This window comes from Serinus canaria, chromosome 4 (assembly GCF_022539315.1).
Source record: "Serinus canaria isolate serCan28SL12 chromosome 4, serCan2020, whole genome shotgun sequence".
NCBI lineage: Eukaryota > Metazoa > Chordata > Aves > Passeriformes > Fringillidae > Serinus > Serinus canaria.
In genome coordinates this window covers 47,800,005-47,816,342 of record NC_066317.1, presented here as the reverse complement: position 1 = coordinate 47,816,342, position 16,338 = coordinate 47,800,005, and the positions used below count along the sequence as shown (strand labels likewise).

Here is a 16,338-nt window from a genome sequence, read left to right as displayed (position 1 = left end):
TTGGGTGTTGTTTCCTTGTGTGTGTTTAGAATAGTGCAGTATGCAGTCAGCTACTGCAGCACCTCATTTACTTTTTCTAGGAAGATTAAGGTATATATAAAAAAAAAATAAAAAGAGCTGATCCCTGTCTTTAATTCATTGGAACTATTCTGCTTTATATCTGGCATAGATAATACCAGATCCTGTGGAAAAAATCTACCTATGTGCTCAGTCTACTGCTATATTTTCAGTGCATGTGTTAGCAGAGAAAGTTGTATACCTGTGTTTTGGTGTGCGGAAACTGCTTTCCTGGAAAAATTGCTGTCATGATCATGCAGATCATGATATTTTCATTTGCTATATGCATCCCTATGAATATTCAGTCGTGTTACTTTGCCAGAGTTAAAAGCAGTATTAAAAGTATGTTCGATGAAGTTGATGCATCAGTTCAGGTATTTCACAGGAAAATGATGTTGAAAATCAGAAATTGTAAAAGATGCAGGACTAGATTATCTGTAGGATTTAAAGCAGTATCAACTATTGTTTTCATGAAGGTAGAAATGCAATAGAAAAAGAAGGTAGAAGAATGGGGAGAAAAATAATGAGAACACAGAAAATCACAGAATCATAGAATGTACTGAATTAGAAGGGACCAGTCAGGATCAGCAAGTGCAGCTCCTGGCCCTACGCAGGACACTCCAAGAATCACACCAGCTCTCTGATGTAAAGATGTCTGGAAATCCTGCTGGATGCTCTATTGCTTTCACAAACCCCATTTCATCATTCATGGTTTCATGCCATAAGTATCCTCTGGATAGTACTTAAATTTTCAAGCTAAATTTTCAAGTAAATTATGTATAATTTATTCTCTATTAAAATACTGTTGAAATAGCCACACTGTACAGGAGCTGACAGTCTAATCTTGATTTACTTAAAATGAAAAACAGCTGCAGAGGAATTATGTGTTCTTCTCTTATTATGTTTGAAAGTTCTGCAGTGAAAAAGTAAATAAGTAAATAATCTGGGCTTCTTGCTTTTTTTTTTTTTTTTGCTTTTCTCTTTCTATGTTGCTTTGCTATATTTTTCTTGGCAATCTGGGGGAAGACCTTGTATGTGCAACTCATGAGGTTTTATCCTGATGTATGTTTGCATAGAACACAATGTAACTTAGTATTAAGTTATAACATGATGTAACTTAGTATTTTAATATTTTTTGATTTTTTTTTTAAATCTTGAAAATCTGGCCAAACAGATGTCTCTGTACAACGATCCCTTTCAACATACTTTCTGCTGTAACAACTTCAGAATAAAGCACAACAAAGAAAATTGTGAATACTTTCAGTGATAAAGTTTAAATCAAAGCCATGGATGAAAAGTTTTTTGTAATGGTAGATGGAAACCTGAGGTTGACTTTCTGAATTTTCATATGTCTAGTGGCATTTTCAGTTGTGTAACTGTATAATACAGAGAAATATTGAAGCCTTAGAAAACTGCAGGTACAGCAACAAGCACCAAGTTCAGCATCCATTTGAGCTCTATTCACATTTCTAATTATCTCAAAATTTTTAACATCACTCTGAGGCAGAGGTAAGATGTTCAGTTGCATTAATATGTATGTACTGTGAATGGATGATGTGTATATATACTTAGTGCAGTAGATAAATGACTAAATAAAATGTAATACTTTGGGGTTTTTTCCCCCTTTTTGGAAATGGTAATACATATCGTACTTCATGATGAAACAGCCTCTTCCTGTCCTCTGGCATCCTTCTCTCTCTGCAAATCTCTTACACATTTGTAAGGGAATAGTTGTTAAAGAAGATTGTTGCACTGCACAGGTGTTTCTAATATACTGCCTTTATGCACTTTGAAACTACTAATTGAGTTTATTTCACATTCTTGTAATTTTTTTTTTTTTTTTTTTTTTTTTTTTTTTTTTTTTTTTTTTTTTTGCCTTACAAGCAAAAGAATCAAGCTGCTATTAAGCTGGTCATTGCTTGGTTCATGCAAGAAATTGTAGGACAAGGAGCAAGAGACTAGAGCTGATGCAAGAAGCTTCCTCCAGTCCTGTGTTCTTACGCATGTCTGTATATTATTGTAAAGAATGAGTAGTTGTTTCAGTACTTTATGTATTATGTACCTAGTATTGTTTTTAAGAATTTTAAGCTAGCTTTCTTGCTTTTGGATGAAGGTAAGTGCTGCTAACCTTAAGAGTTCTTTTTCGTTACTCAGAGGCTGGAAATTTTATTTGATTGTATGATTTGTCTACTTGAAATGAAATTGAATTCTTCCTCCCTGTGCTAATTTTATTCCAAACCACTGACCTCTAGTGGCTGGTTTGCAACTATGAATAAAAATTTTAGTAATGTAATGTGCTCCTTCTGAGTCTCTTGGCTACAGGAAAGTAATTTTCAGTTTAAATTTCTCAGGAGAATTCTGCCTCTTCCCGATTTACTGTCCTTTGGCAGTTACTAGCTGCTGCTAGGGTTGAACCAGCTTGTTGAGGTCTGCTGCCCCCAGTTTAAGAAAGTGCAGATGACTGCTGATGTTAAGGTGAATGAACTGCATGTGATTAACTGGAAACACTTATCCATGTGCTGGAAATGAAAATATTTACTTTTTGTTTATGTAGATCTTTGACCTAATGACCATGAAATAGCTTTACAGAGCTGCATGACTCAGAGCGGTGTTAGGCAAGCTTCCGAAGGTGCACCCTTCTGTGCTTCAGAAGAGTCATTCTCCTTGTGAACTCGCCTGTCACAAAATATTGTCTCATTTTCTGTGAATTTAAATGGTTTCCCTGAAAAACTTAAAGATTGTTTGGGATCACTGGATATTATGTAGTCATACTTTTTTTGTAGTATTGCTATGTAGCTGCTTTGTGTTAACTGTATATGTGTAGGATCATAAAAGGTACAAAAATCAAAAGTCTTTCCCTTTTCCCTTTTTCCCCTTGCTATGCTAGATGAGAGACCCACAAGGCAGGATATGATGGGAAACCTGAAGAGTAATTTAAACTATATTAAGTCAATACCATCAGCTCTTCCAGTGGATCTGGGGACATTGCAAGTGTCTCCACTGTATGAACTTGAACTAGTTAATGAATTTCAGATTTAAAATATTCAAATTTGCTTTATATTACTTCATTTTTTATGCAAGGAAAAATGCACTAAAAATCCTTCATTTCTTATTAGCCTTTACAATCACATATTTCTTGCTAGATAGTAATACTGGAGAATTTCATGATGATGGATTGTTGTAGCTTGAGTAGAACAGTCAGTTACTGAGTTATTTTAAATAAACAGGGATGAGGAAAAAAGTTTTCTAAGACCTATATTTCAATCCAGTCACCTGTCTTTCCTGGTCTGCAACCAGTTCTATGTAAACTTTTCAAGTGTCTCCATAAAACAGGTTCTAAATCTTAAAAGGTTGTAACCATAGTCCCTGTTCTTCCTGAAGACCTGGTAAGGCAACTTAACCCTATAATTTTTTGTAGGCAAGGTAATTATGCTGTATAAAAAAGGGTTCTAGAGTTTTTGCAAAAGGAGGCCTGAGGAAATGACTGATATGGTAGCAAGTCTCCCCCCGTCTTATGAGCAACATTCCAAGATCTTCACACAATTGGTCCCCTAGACAGAGGTTCAGGTGGCACAAAAGCCCATCTACAAGCAATATAGAAATAATATTTTTAATCAGTTCGGCATTTTAGCAACTTGAATGTGAATGAGATTTTACTTTTTTTTCTTTTCTTTTTTTTTTTTTTTTTACTAACTTGATTGTATGAAATACAGGCTTAAAGTAGCCAGTTTGGATGTCCTGAAATACCATGCAATTTATGATGTTTCTCTGTTCATTGCTAGTGATTGGTAACTCATGGCTGAGATGCTCATAAATAAGGTTGATATTTTTTTCTTAGGATGCTGCAGCTGCATGCCAGGAGTGTTGGTACTTCATTATCAATTGCTTTATGTACTTGGCTGTCCCATGCAGAATAGGCTGTTATTGATGCTCTTTTATTTGCTGTTTGTCTCCATTAGTTTTCTCTGCTTGCCAATATAAAGGGTCATTGATATCAGCTGATTGTGTAAATCCTGGCTGGCCACCACACTTAGTATCTATTAATCTATCTATGATATTCCAGTTTTATTCTTTTCCTTCCTGTTTCATACTTACAGTGCCAAAACCAGACAAAACAAATTCAGTTATTCAGACAGATGAAATAGTTAGTGGTTTGTTTTTAGAGAGGAAACAATAAACCTAAACTTAGCATCTCTTCTAGAGTATAGCAGAGACTCTTCAAGTTCAAATGTTTCAAGAATTTCTATATGCTTTCAAACATCTTTATGTAGGGGAAAAAATATAGGGACTCTTAACCTCCTCGTTCTTTTTCAGCTGTTAGGCTCTTGCCAAAATTACAAGCAGCCAGCAAATATATCAGCTGCATGTTAGACTCCAACATTGACCTCACTGGTGCTACTTTACAACTTGCAGTCAATTTAGTATTTAACTCCAGTGCTGTACATCTGGTATTTAATGACACAGCATCTGTTGCAATTCTTCTGATTCATTTGGTATGGCTGCAATTGTACTACTGGGAAGATGAGTGTTAATTATTCTGTGGAAATATTCTACCTCAATCTGTCTCCCCTGGGCTTCTAGGAAAACTTGTTTTGGCAATGCTGCTCACTAGGCAGCCAGAAAAGATGTGCCAACAAACTTTGTTTTAAAATCTAATTGTGTATGTTAAAGACAGGCATGGTAATAACTCTCCTCAGTGATCAAATGCTTTGTGGATTATCAGGTACATTAATTATCCAAATTCCCTGTCAACCTAACTTCTGGTGAGCTCCCATGTTCTTCCCAGTGTGCAAATGAAGACAAGGAAGCCTGAGACATTTTCTCAGTCATGTAAACCAATATCAAAGCTATACTGGATAAAAACCCTTTTATAAAATAGAGTGTAATACAGTGCCAGTGGGACTGATTACAGGCACGGTCCTGAGCCAGGCTGTAGGTGAGCAGGGCAGGAGGTGTCACAGCTGGGAACAGCAGCCCTTACGACCCCGGACTACAGGATCCGCCACGTGGCACTCTCCCTGGAGGAAGACATCATTTTAAATCTCATTTTATCAGCACTGATCTGGGAAGTGCATTTCAGGGGATGGCTTAGGCAAGGGGACCACATTTTCATCTAGAAATCGTGCAAACAGATTTAGTGTACATGCTTTAATATTGTCTGTGTCCAGGGAAAGGCAATGGTGAAGGGTCTGGACCATAAGTCTTGTGGGGAGTTTTTGAGGGAGCTGGGGGTATTTATCCTGGAGAAAAGGAGGCTCAGGGGAAACCTTACCATTGTCTACAACTGCCTGAAAGGAGGTTGTAGCCAGGTAGGAGTCGGGCTCTTCTTTCAGGTAGCAAATGCCAGGATGAGAAGACAGTCTGAAGCTGGACCAGGGAAAACTTAGATTGAACATCAGGAAGAATTTCTTCATGGAAAGAGTCATTAGACATTGGAATGGGCTGTCCAGGGAGGGTGGTGCAGCCACCGTCCCTGGAGAGGTTCCAGAAAAGACTGGCTGTGGCTCTCAGCGACATGGTCTAGTCGACAAGGTGGTGTTCGGTCATAGACTGAACTCGATGATCTCGGAGGTCCTTTCAACCTAATTATTTCTGTGTCACCTATGCTAAGAAATTCAACGCGCGTACGTTTGTTACACGTACCCGTATGTATTACCCTCCACCAGGTACAGTAGCAGAGCAGGGACAGCTTCCCGCCCCGGCCCGGCGTAGCCCCGCTCCGCTCTCCGGGCCAGGCGCAGGCGCGGCGGGCGGGGCGGGGCGGGTGAGTCAGCGGCGGCCCCGCGGTGCCCCCGCACATCCGGGTGCCGCGGCACCGCCCACCGCCGGCCTCCGGCCACCGCCGCCGCCCGGGGCCAGCGGGGCTCCGCCGCAGCCGCGCCGGCCTCCGCCGATGCGAATCGCCGCCCGCCTGCCGGCCGCTGCCGAGCGGCCGCCGCCATGATGCCGGCCCTGGCCGCCCAGCGGCGGGGCTGCCGCGGCCTCTACCGCCTGTACCTGCGGTGCCAGGCGGCGCCGCTGCCCCGCGCCTGCCACGGTGAGTCCTGCGGGGCCCGGGCCGCTGCGCCCCGCCGCGCCGCGCCGGCCGGGCCTGGTACGGAGCTGTGACGGAGCTACTCGTTCGCCTGGGGCACAGCGAGTGCCGGCGGTCGCAGGCGGTGGTGGCAGCCGGGGTCCCTCCCGAGGCGGTAGCACCGATCCCGGCCGCGGGCATCCGCGGTCCGGGGAGCGCCGGCTGCTTTCTGAAGGTCGGCTGCAAAAAGAAGGAAAACGCGCCGGTGTTTTGAGAGCGCGGCGCGGGGCCGGCGTGTCCTCGGCCGGGCTGGGCCAGCCCGTCTGACGTAAAGCAGGCGCGTCATGCCCGTGCCGGGCCGAAGTTTGCAGGAATTACATAAAATACAGCACGGGCTTACAGGGCTTGTGTTGGTGCGAGGAGCGAGCCCTGGCTTGTCCTTTAGGCCACAGATCTCAGGGAATTTGAATTCCCAGCAGTTTTCCCCCTTTTTGTGTAGTCACGGTTAAATTGCAACAAATGCTCTTTTTTTTTTAGCGGTTTCTTGAGCGTGCGTGAATTAGTAGGAAAAATGCCTCTAAATGTGCTGATTAAGCTTCCCCTTTTGACCTGCTCCAGCATCACCAATGCTCAGGAAACAACACTGCTCATCTTGTGCCTCGTATTTGCTGTAGGGTTTGCTGTTATAAATTCATAATCAGTAAGTTCAGTGAACTGCGTTGAGCTCGGTATTAAGGGCTTTTGTCACAATGTGACAACTGCCAGTAAGAGCTGTCCTTTTTTGGGGAAATTTTTCCTTCAGTAAGATTTAGGTCGGTGCATGTAGACATGCAGGTGTGCAAAAAACTGAAAAAAAAAAAAGGAAAGCTGTTGAGGCTTTTGCAAAATGGACAGTTCTATAAAATACTATATTTTTTTTTGTGAGAGCTGTTATTCATGGTTAAGTGGTCATGCTTTGTATGACTTTATTTACTGGCACCTCTTAATTATTTTTAAAAATGTATTTATTTTTTAGTGATTGCTTTCCAAAGCAGACAGTTTCCCTGCTGCATTTCTGGGTGGAGGTGTTATTTACCCTCTCTACAGAAGTATTGTGCTCCCTAAAAGAAACTGATTGCTAATACAGGTTGGTCTGTACTGCAACTCTGCTTTTGGCTAGTCTTTTAGGATGGAAGATTGCCTACCCAGAGTGGTTTCTCAATGAAATTTTTGCATATTTATCTTGTAATTTGTCTCTTGTGAATGCTGCAAAATTTAAGACACTTCTCTGTAAAATGTTTTGTATAATGTTTGCTATGTTTGCTTTTCTATGTGATTCCTGTAGCAAGTGTATAATTTGCACACAGTTCAGTTTCTCTTCATTGGTGTGAAATGAAATGTCATACAGAGTGAAAGGAAATGGCAACCCTGGCTAATGATTTTGTAGTGATTTGTATTTGTTCTTTTATCAATATATGGTTTTTAAAGACTTTGAGGCAGTATGACTAGAATGAGACAATGTATCACAAAATCAATCTTGTCAAAGATCTTTGTTTTTATTTTTGGGTTTTTTCTTTTTAACCCTTAAGATCATCCAGAGGTCTCTGGGAAAAATGCATACTGGAGTGTGGGAAAAACCCCCTAATGTTAGAATGAAATTTAAAAGTGGATGTTTGAAGGGAGGTAGTGAAAGCATGCTATGTACTCTCATTTTGTAATTTTACCCATAAACATGGGTAAAATGAGTGCGGGTCAGTACTTACGAGCTCACTTTCCATAACTTTTGCTGCCAGAGCAGGACTGCTTTTCCTTCCTTTTCCTTCCAAAATGGCTGCCTGAAACAGGTTTTTCTTCCCCTTGTTAGGATGGAAAGTTTCAATGAAAAGTGGGAGCCTGTCATATATTCTGCCATGCAATCGCCTGCCCGTGCAGTTGATGAGCCAAGTGAGAGTTTATACCTCCAATGGTCAGAAGAAGGATCTTGGATCAGAAGATACAAATGGATCAGCCCGTGGAGAAACCCTGCAAAAAGCTGAAACAGGTAGTACTACGCTACAATAAAGAGTATTTATAAAAATGTAAAAGCTTAATATTTTTGCTGATAACAGTTTTTTTTAATTATATGATATTACGATTGCAGAATTCTTAGTATTTTTGGTTGTGGGCATCTATATAGGAAATTCAAATGCATAAACAGGGAGCAATGCTGAAATTTATTTCTTTGTTATTCTGATATTTTAAGGGTTTAAGTTTAGAGTAATCGAATTTAAAGTGGTGATGGAAGAAATGTGGATGTTGAAAGGGTTTAAGTAGTTAAGGGATAAGAAATGGAATGTATTACTCATCTTTCACACTTTGCTTCTTTATTTAGGTTTTTTTTTTTTTTTTTGTAGTATTTCTGGTGTGTTGTGTCAAAGAAATGAATGGTAAATATTGAATGAGTGCCACTATTGAGCATTGTGGCATCTTGAGGCCAGGCTATAAATGACTGGTAAAGAGGGTTGAGCTGTTTCTTCTGCTGTAGCTCGCTAATCTGACTGTTGTTAGAACTGCAGCATTCCCATTAAACATTTGATACAGTGTGCATAACCTGACCTCCCTGCTGTTCGATTGTCGACCTGGTGCTTGTTAGGTGCTTGTGAAATTCAGAAGTGTCTTGTCCTTGCTTCATTGTAACATCCTCTGGTTTTGATGCTTGTTAACTGTGGGGCCGCTCAGATACAGGCTGGGAAGACTGTGCTTAGGAGATAACAGATGCTTTTCAAAATGAAAGCTCTCTTTCTTTGTGCTTTTGTCTACAATGGAGTGGTCTTCTAAAGAAAATTTCCTTTTCCTTGTCAGGATAGCATATAGTTGTTCCTTCTTTAGTAACTTGTAAATTCCTGGGGCTTGCAACAGTCTTTAAAAGCTAGTAACTGTAGCTAGCTAAGAGGATTACATGCTGATGTTTGTAAATACAAAAGTGACTCTTAAACATTGTTCAGTCTTGAAAGTTCTGCTATATCAACCTTTACTTGTTTGAAAAACAGTGGTTGTGAATGGAAGTATTCTGTATCCTTTTTCCTCAATGATGCACTGTGATTTTATTCAGTTGAGGTAGTGAACTTTGAAAGGGTACTTGATGTATATAGATCTCTGTGCATGAATATAATCTTAGTATTTTTGTGCCTTCCCAGGTAAGAAAATAAAGGAAAGGAACAACAAAGGAATTTTGTTTCTTTTGTTTTCAAGTGAAAGGGATGACTGTTTAAGGAATGCTAGTTAGTTATGGTGCAACCTTATTTGCTATGTAGTAAGACCAACTTCATAAATATATGATTTTTTTTTTCAAAAAAGTATCCTTGAATTATTAGCTGTAGTTCTCAGTTGCTTTTAGGGCATTAACTAATTGCCTTATTGGAACATAGTTAAGTAGTCCAAGCTTCAAGAGAATCTGGTCTTTAAATAATTTAAGTACTATGTTAGGCTAGGAGTACCTCATTACTTAACGCTAACCTGCTAAAAATAATCTTCATTTTTAAAAAATATATGACTTTGAATAAGGTAATTTTTAATTTTGTGAATTATTATGAATATCTGGCAAACCTTCAATGTTACAGAGTGGTAGGGCACTAAAGAGTGGGTATATTGGTTTGACATGTTAGAAACATAAGGTTTTTGTTCTGAATGCTATGTTGAAATGTATGAGACAGGGATGCAATATTTGTTTGAATTTCCAAGTAGTACTTCTGATTTCTAATTAGAAATCTCACTAAAATTACTAAAATTTGTAGTTTTCCAAATATTAGGATTCATTTCACTATTGTAAGTTATATTTTGTTGGGTTTTTTAATAGAATCATATCCTCAGGTTTCAAAACCAGCTAAAAGACTTTATTTTTGTTCTAGCTCCAGCTTGTTACCTATGAGTTGTGGATTTTAGTTTAAATATTTTGTGTTTTAAGGAGCTAACTTTTTGTAAATGAAGAAGCTTCCATCCCTTAAAATTGAATCCCAGCTTGGAAGCTCTGAAACACTCTGATACATAGCAGCCATAAGCCATATAGAATTAATTATATTTAGTAACCAAAAATTTTGCAGAAAACTTGTCCCAAACCAGAAGTGCACTGTTAAAATATTTTTTTTTTAATTTGGTGTGCTTTTTGAAGTATGTTACAAATTGGTGTTCTTCTGCAAGCTGCTAGTAGAAGTTTATTGATCAATGCTATATTAAATATTTACTTTTGTTATTTTTTTGTTTCTGTCTTTTGAGAGTTTTAATGTTGGAAATCTGGCAAATCTGGCATTTTCTAATTGTCAGGGTGCAGTGCAATATTGATATATATTCTAATGTCAATCAAACTCTTAACTAAAAAGTAGGTACTTCCATATTTACAGTGAGCTTTAATTTTATTTTACAGGACAAGATACAACCAATGCAGGCCAAAAGCAGTCTTCACCTAAACAGCCAATCCAAGTAAAAGGTAAAGAAATACTTAGTTTATTGGGATTTTACTGCTGTTTGCTAGTTGTCAAAAAAAAAAAAAAAAAAAGTGTAAGTAAACTGTGACTCCTCTTCAATTGTGTAAGCAAGTGATGTGAATAGCGTTTTAAAACACCCTTGTGTGCCAGCTTTGTTTGGTGCAGTTTGTTTGAAAATGACTCAAAAAATCAAATGTAGCAGTATTCCTTCTAATTACTCACTCTTCTGTGTTTGTTGTTTTCACTTAAGCTGCAGAGTTCATTAGGAAAAGACTGATTTGTTTTTTCATGTGTTGTTGCAGTCTGTCCTCCTTGCATGTTTTTAGTCATGTCAGTTTTCCCTCTCAGACTTAATGTGGCTAAGCTGAATACTTGGTCTTCCCTGTTCCTTGTTCTAAGTCTTCCTCTGTTCTTTCTTGTTACTGAGTTAATCTAATCGGTGTTGCTTCTAAATATATTTTTACCACATGAACTGCCTAATCTGAGTTCTGTAAAATTCCCATTTGTGTGTAGTAATGTGGTGGGCTTGGCACTGACAGGACACCAGGTGCCCATCCAAGCTGGTCTGTCACTCCCCTCCTAAGTTGGATAGTGTAGAGAAAATGTAATGAAAGGCTTATGAGTTGAGATTAGGACAGGGAGATATCACTCACCAATTACTGTCATGGGCAAAACAGGTTGGACTTGGGGAAAATGAGTTATTTTATTGCCAGTCAAATCAGACTACAGTACTGAGAAATAAAAATTAAATCTTAAAATATCTTCCTCTAAACCTTCACTACTTTTGCTTTTTTCTACCTTCTCATCCCCAGTGGCACAGGGGGATGTCAGTTTCTTTAGATTTATTGTCTCTTAGTGTATGCTTGCAGGGGGAAAATGCAAGGTAAATAGGAGAAATTTCTGTGAAATAATTGTGAAAATAGATATATGTTTCAGTAAGAGTTTTCCCTCTCTTAATTAAAGATGTGCAAGGAGAAATGTTTGTGTTAAGGAATTGCTAGTGTCTTGAAAGTGGAATTCTAGTCTTAAAATGCTGCTCTGGCTTAGAAACTTCCTGCTCCAAGTATTACTAAGTATTAGAAAGACAGGAACGTTTTTAAAGGCTCACTACTCTTAAACATGCCTTTTACATTGTTTTATTTACATCATCTTTTGTTAAGCTTGTCTTTCTTTTGGAAACACCAAATAGGGTTTTATTTCCCCTCCACATTTACTACAGTTTTATACAGTTATTTAAAGTAGGAGTAGGATTGTTGGTATACTGTGCAATATGCAATTACAGTACAATATATATACAATGTACAATATATGATTTATTTCAGTGAAATTTACCTGTATTTCTCAATGGTGAGCTAGTAAGTTTTTGATAAATCCATAAGTTGTTTTTTGGTAAGGTTAATATGATTTGGGTGTTTATTTATTTTAAATAAAAAATGGGAAGTGTTCTTGATTAAAAATGATCAGTTTTTTCTAACCTTAGTAAATCATGTACTTAGGAAATATCTAAAGTTTTTTTCATCACCTTCACTCGGGAGCTTTGTGGGATGGATGAGATTATTCAGGGACTTAAAAAATTCTTCAAATTCAAGTGGATGAGAGAAATCAGATTATTATGAAAAATATTGATACCTGTGCTGTTAGTGCATCATGGAGAGTCAAGCAGTATATTTTGCTGTTAAGCATCAAAACACAGAAATAAGGCAATGTAGAACTCTGGGAAAAATTTTCTCAAAGTGTTTGAAAGCATTATCTTTCTGTAAGTTAAGTATCCTGTGACTTAAGGAGTAGTTCTGGACCAGCTATAGAAATCATATCAATCCTGTCATTTGCAGGAAGTTCATGTGTTCTCTAAAGTCTTCTCACCAGTAGAATCTGAGCTTTTTGTTTTAAGTTGTATTCTGTAATGTTAGTTCCATTACAATGTTAGGTTTGTTATATTTTTCTGAATGTAACTAGTCTTCCAATAAAAATGTTTTTAATGCATGTTAGTGTATAGTGATTTACGTTTGAGAATAAGATGAAGTTATGTACATACAGAGAAGTAGAAAATAATAGCATAAGTTTAAAATTCCATTTATAATTTTTCTGAATATGTGTGGTATTCTTTTCCTTGTGCATGAAAATCTGCTGTGATAAGAGTACATCTTCCAGACATAAAAAGCATTATAAGTAAAGCATGTATGTTTTTAATTGTTATAAATGCTCAATGTTAAGAGTACTAAATTTGAACATAATAGTTGAGAAAAATTATGTATACAGTCTGTCTCATTTCTCTGTATGCTCTGCAAAGGTCAAAAGTCTTATCTGCAGAAAGTGGACTTGATTATTGGAGAAAATAGAAATGGAGCAGTCTGTTGCTCTTTCAGTTGTTAGACCAAGGGTTTCTAAAAGGCAATATTTGAATGAAACAGCTTTTTTTCAAAGGGTTTCCAAATGGCCATATTTGAATGTTATTTATGTAGCCAAGCACCATCTCTGACATCAAAGTTGGAGAAGTAGCTGACTGTGGCAGTTAGGTTTGAGAACCCTGAACTGCAGCTTAGAAAGTAGCAGTTTTGGAGGTAAATCATTCTACCTTACTCATTTCCACAATGAAGAAGATACCTTTCTCTTCACTGGCAATTTTCTGTATCACTGACACTGTTTTTCAGATTTCCACTAAGAGATACCACAGTGTGACACTAGATTGAATTAATTTTTGAAGTTTCTGCTGTAGTTTCTATGAGTGACTTGTGTATCTATTTTTTTTTAAGTGAAACCAGTCCTTAAAAAAAGAGAGTATGGACCAAAATACACACAGAATAACTTCATCACTGGAGTCAGAGCAATAAATGAGTTTTGTCTTAAATCCAGGTATGATGGGTTTGAGTTGAGATTTAAATTCGAAATATTGTGCATATGTGCCTGAGAAGTAATTGTGATTGTAGAGAGATTTTGCACAAATTTTTCTAAATGTTTTTGTGGTGTACATAATTGTAAGTGGCTGAAGCTAGTTCTTGCTTTGTTTTAAAGTGGACTTGAAGCTTGCACTTGATATTTGTGTTTCAGTACTTGCTTCTTAAAGTAGTTGATTTGTACTTATGAGACCATAAATCTACTTTGGGGGAGACTCCTCTGTTCCTCCTGTTTTTACATAATGGTGTAGATGCCCTAATGTGTAGCTCAGCACAGGAAATTTTATCTGTTTCCCCAAGTAACTTTGTTATCTTCAGCCTTTTGCAGCTTGTGCTGAGAGTGTTAATTTTGGGATTAAATTTTCTTGTCACATGACTGCTGATTTCCATTTAGGGAGGCTAATTCATAAAGCCTCTTGTTTAGCATGTGTGCACATTATCTGTTACATACAGATCATTCACTAAATGTTTTATTATTTAGTGTTTTAATTCTTTGTCTTCAGTATGAGGTATTTCATAGTATGAAGACATGATTTGAACTTCTGGATGTGAAAAACAGTAGTTTTCAATGGCCTGCTAGAGATCACTTGCTTCATGTTGTCTGTCTGTTCTATTTGAAGTAGACAACTTCACTTTTTTTGTACAACAAATTAGTACTATCAAAATGGTTGGATCATCACCCAGACATAAAAGTCAAATTAGAACAATGTGATCCTTTTCTTACACTAAACTCTTTGTCCACTTTCCTTAGTGATTTAGATCAGCTGAGAAAAATTAAACGACGAAGTCCCCATGATGACACTGAGACTTTCACGGTGTACCTGAGATCGGACGTAGAGGCAAAGTAAGAACATTTACAAAGGATGACATGAGAGAGAGAGAAAAGAGTTTTAAAAGTCAGGTTTGCCATGTGGAAGGGCAATAATGTTTTCCATTTTCTATCTGAACATATGTTATATCCTGATTATTATAATTAGATTGTGTATAAAAAAAATCAACAGTATGGTTTTTGCTTGAAAAAAAAAAAAAAGTTGCATGAATAGAAACATTTTTAAGATACTTTTACTTTATGCAGGTCTCTTGAAGTTTGGGGTAGTCCAGAGGCTCTTGCCAGAGAAAGAAAGCGACGCAAAGAGGCAGAGATCAAGTACAGAGAAAGTGAGTATAGAGTTTTCAATTACCTTGAAATGTCACAAGAAGTATGATTGTTAGGAATCTACAAGATAGTGTTACTTTATTGAAAGCATGTAAATTTGTAACTAGCAATTGCTGATTAGGTTTTGTGGCATAATCTTAGAGTAAAATGTTACTATCTATGTAGATACAGTCTGTTACTATCTTGCAATTTATCACCTTTGTGATACAGGAAGAACATACATTTGGTGGAGATCTGTAGACATACTCTTGGGGCTTTCAATTTTTAGATGGTAATTTACATTTTCAATGTTTTTGCATTTTATCTGATTGAGAATTTTGAAAAGAGTTAAAACTGATCCAAATCTTTATGCCATGCCACTATTCATTAATTGTTTTCTTCTGAAAAGATTTCAGCTTGCCTTTGTGTTTCAGAAGGGGAGAAGTACCCCCAAGCTTATTTTGGTGGATTTTTTTGTTGTTTTTTGGGGGTTTTTTGTGTGTAATATTATTTTTGTTATCCTTGCTGGTATTATCAAGAACATGTACAACCAAATCAGTAGTTTGTGATGTATTTGGATTTGTCTAGTCAGTTAAAATCACACAAGAGGCAATACTGCTTCAAGATACTTAGGCTAGAGTAAGTAGTAAATGAGAGGTCAATTTTTTTTGGAACTGTTGTGCCACTGGAATACCCTTCTGTCAAAAAAGGCTAGAACTGCAGACACCTGTAAGTGTACTGAAAGTGTAGTCAGGAGCCTCAAAGTTTTTATTGACCTGAAGAATAATTTTTAGATATAAATAAAATTTCTGGATATAAATAAAATGAACTTGCAGAAGTATATTTTGAAGTTTTTCTCTGTGCATTATCATTTGTTGGTAGAAATGGTAACAATGTACAGGATCATAACAGATTGTATTTGGCATTTTGCATGACTATATAGCAACATCTGTTTCTGATTAACAACATCAAGGGAGGAATTATCTCATAGATCATCTTGCTCTTATTAGAAGTTGGCTGCTGCATAAAAAAAAGTAGACTTCAATTTCTGAAGCTACTGGTTTCTAGTACATATTCACAATGCAAATTTTGTACTGCAGATCTGTTTAGAAACCAAAGGCTGTTGTGGGAATACAAGGAGTTCTTTGGAAATACTAAGGTAAGGTCATTTTCAAGTGCTTGGCTAGAAAAGTGTAGTGAAATATGTTATGACACCTTTTGAAGGAAAATTTGTGTAACTAAATATTACTGGAAGATTTTTTTGCACTGTAATATGCGAGATCTATGTCTGATTGTTGTGCAGTAGTAAATGTTGTGATGACAGCTTGAATGGATTCCTACTGTGACAATGTAATCCACCAGTAAGAGGGTCTTCTTTCAGATGCCTTCTTATCAAAATTGCAGCTGTACTCATGATTTCAAGTATAACCTATTACTATGTGTAGTGAATATATTGTTAATTTAAAAAAAACTAAGAAAGTTTCTTTAAGAAAAAAGACTCTAGAAGATGGTTGCTTTTGTCTATGCACTGCTGGCCCTTCCTTTTTGCTTAAGTAGACACACAGCCTAGATCCAGGTGGCTGGGTGAACAGAATGATTCCTTATTGGGCTCTAGGCCTTATGGCTGCAGTGGCCTCTGCTGGAGACTTCATTGGATGTTTATCTCTTTAATGGCCACCCATTTGCAGGAATACATAAGACCCAACTGCAGTTTGGCTGGAATTTAGTAGGAAATTAATTGCCTTCAAGAACTTTTGCAATACATGGCAGTGCAAAGTTTTTTTTTTAATTTGTATGGTA

General features: G+C 37.4%; 1 protein-coding gene across 1 annotated transcript in view; it reads left to right on the top strand.

Moving 5' to 3' along the window:
- Nucleotides 1–5,536: 5,536 nt before the first annotated feature.
- The window catches only part of SLC30A9 (solute carrier family 30 member 9), a 34,323-nt gene continuing 23,521 nt past the window's right edge, over nucleotides 5,537–16,338 (top strand). The window contains 8 exon segments of the mRNA XM_050973640.1: nucleotides 5,537–5,849; nucleotides 5,852–6,094; nucleotides 7,914–8,090; nucleotides 10,449–10,511; nucleotides 13,263–13,362; nucleotides 14,155–14,247; nucleotides 14,479–14,561; nucleotides 15,639–15,697. Of these exon segments, the coding sequence (XP_050829597.1) occupies nucleotides 5,705–5,849; nucleotides 5,852–6,094; nucleotides 7,914–8,090; nucleotides 10,449–10,511; nucleotides 13,263–13,362; nucleotides 14,155–14,247; nucleotides 14,479–14,561; nucleotides 15,639–15,697 (963 nt within the window). The 5' untranslated portion in view covers nucleotides 5,537–5,704.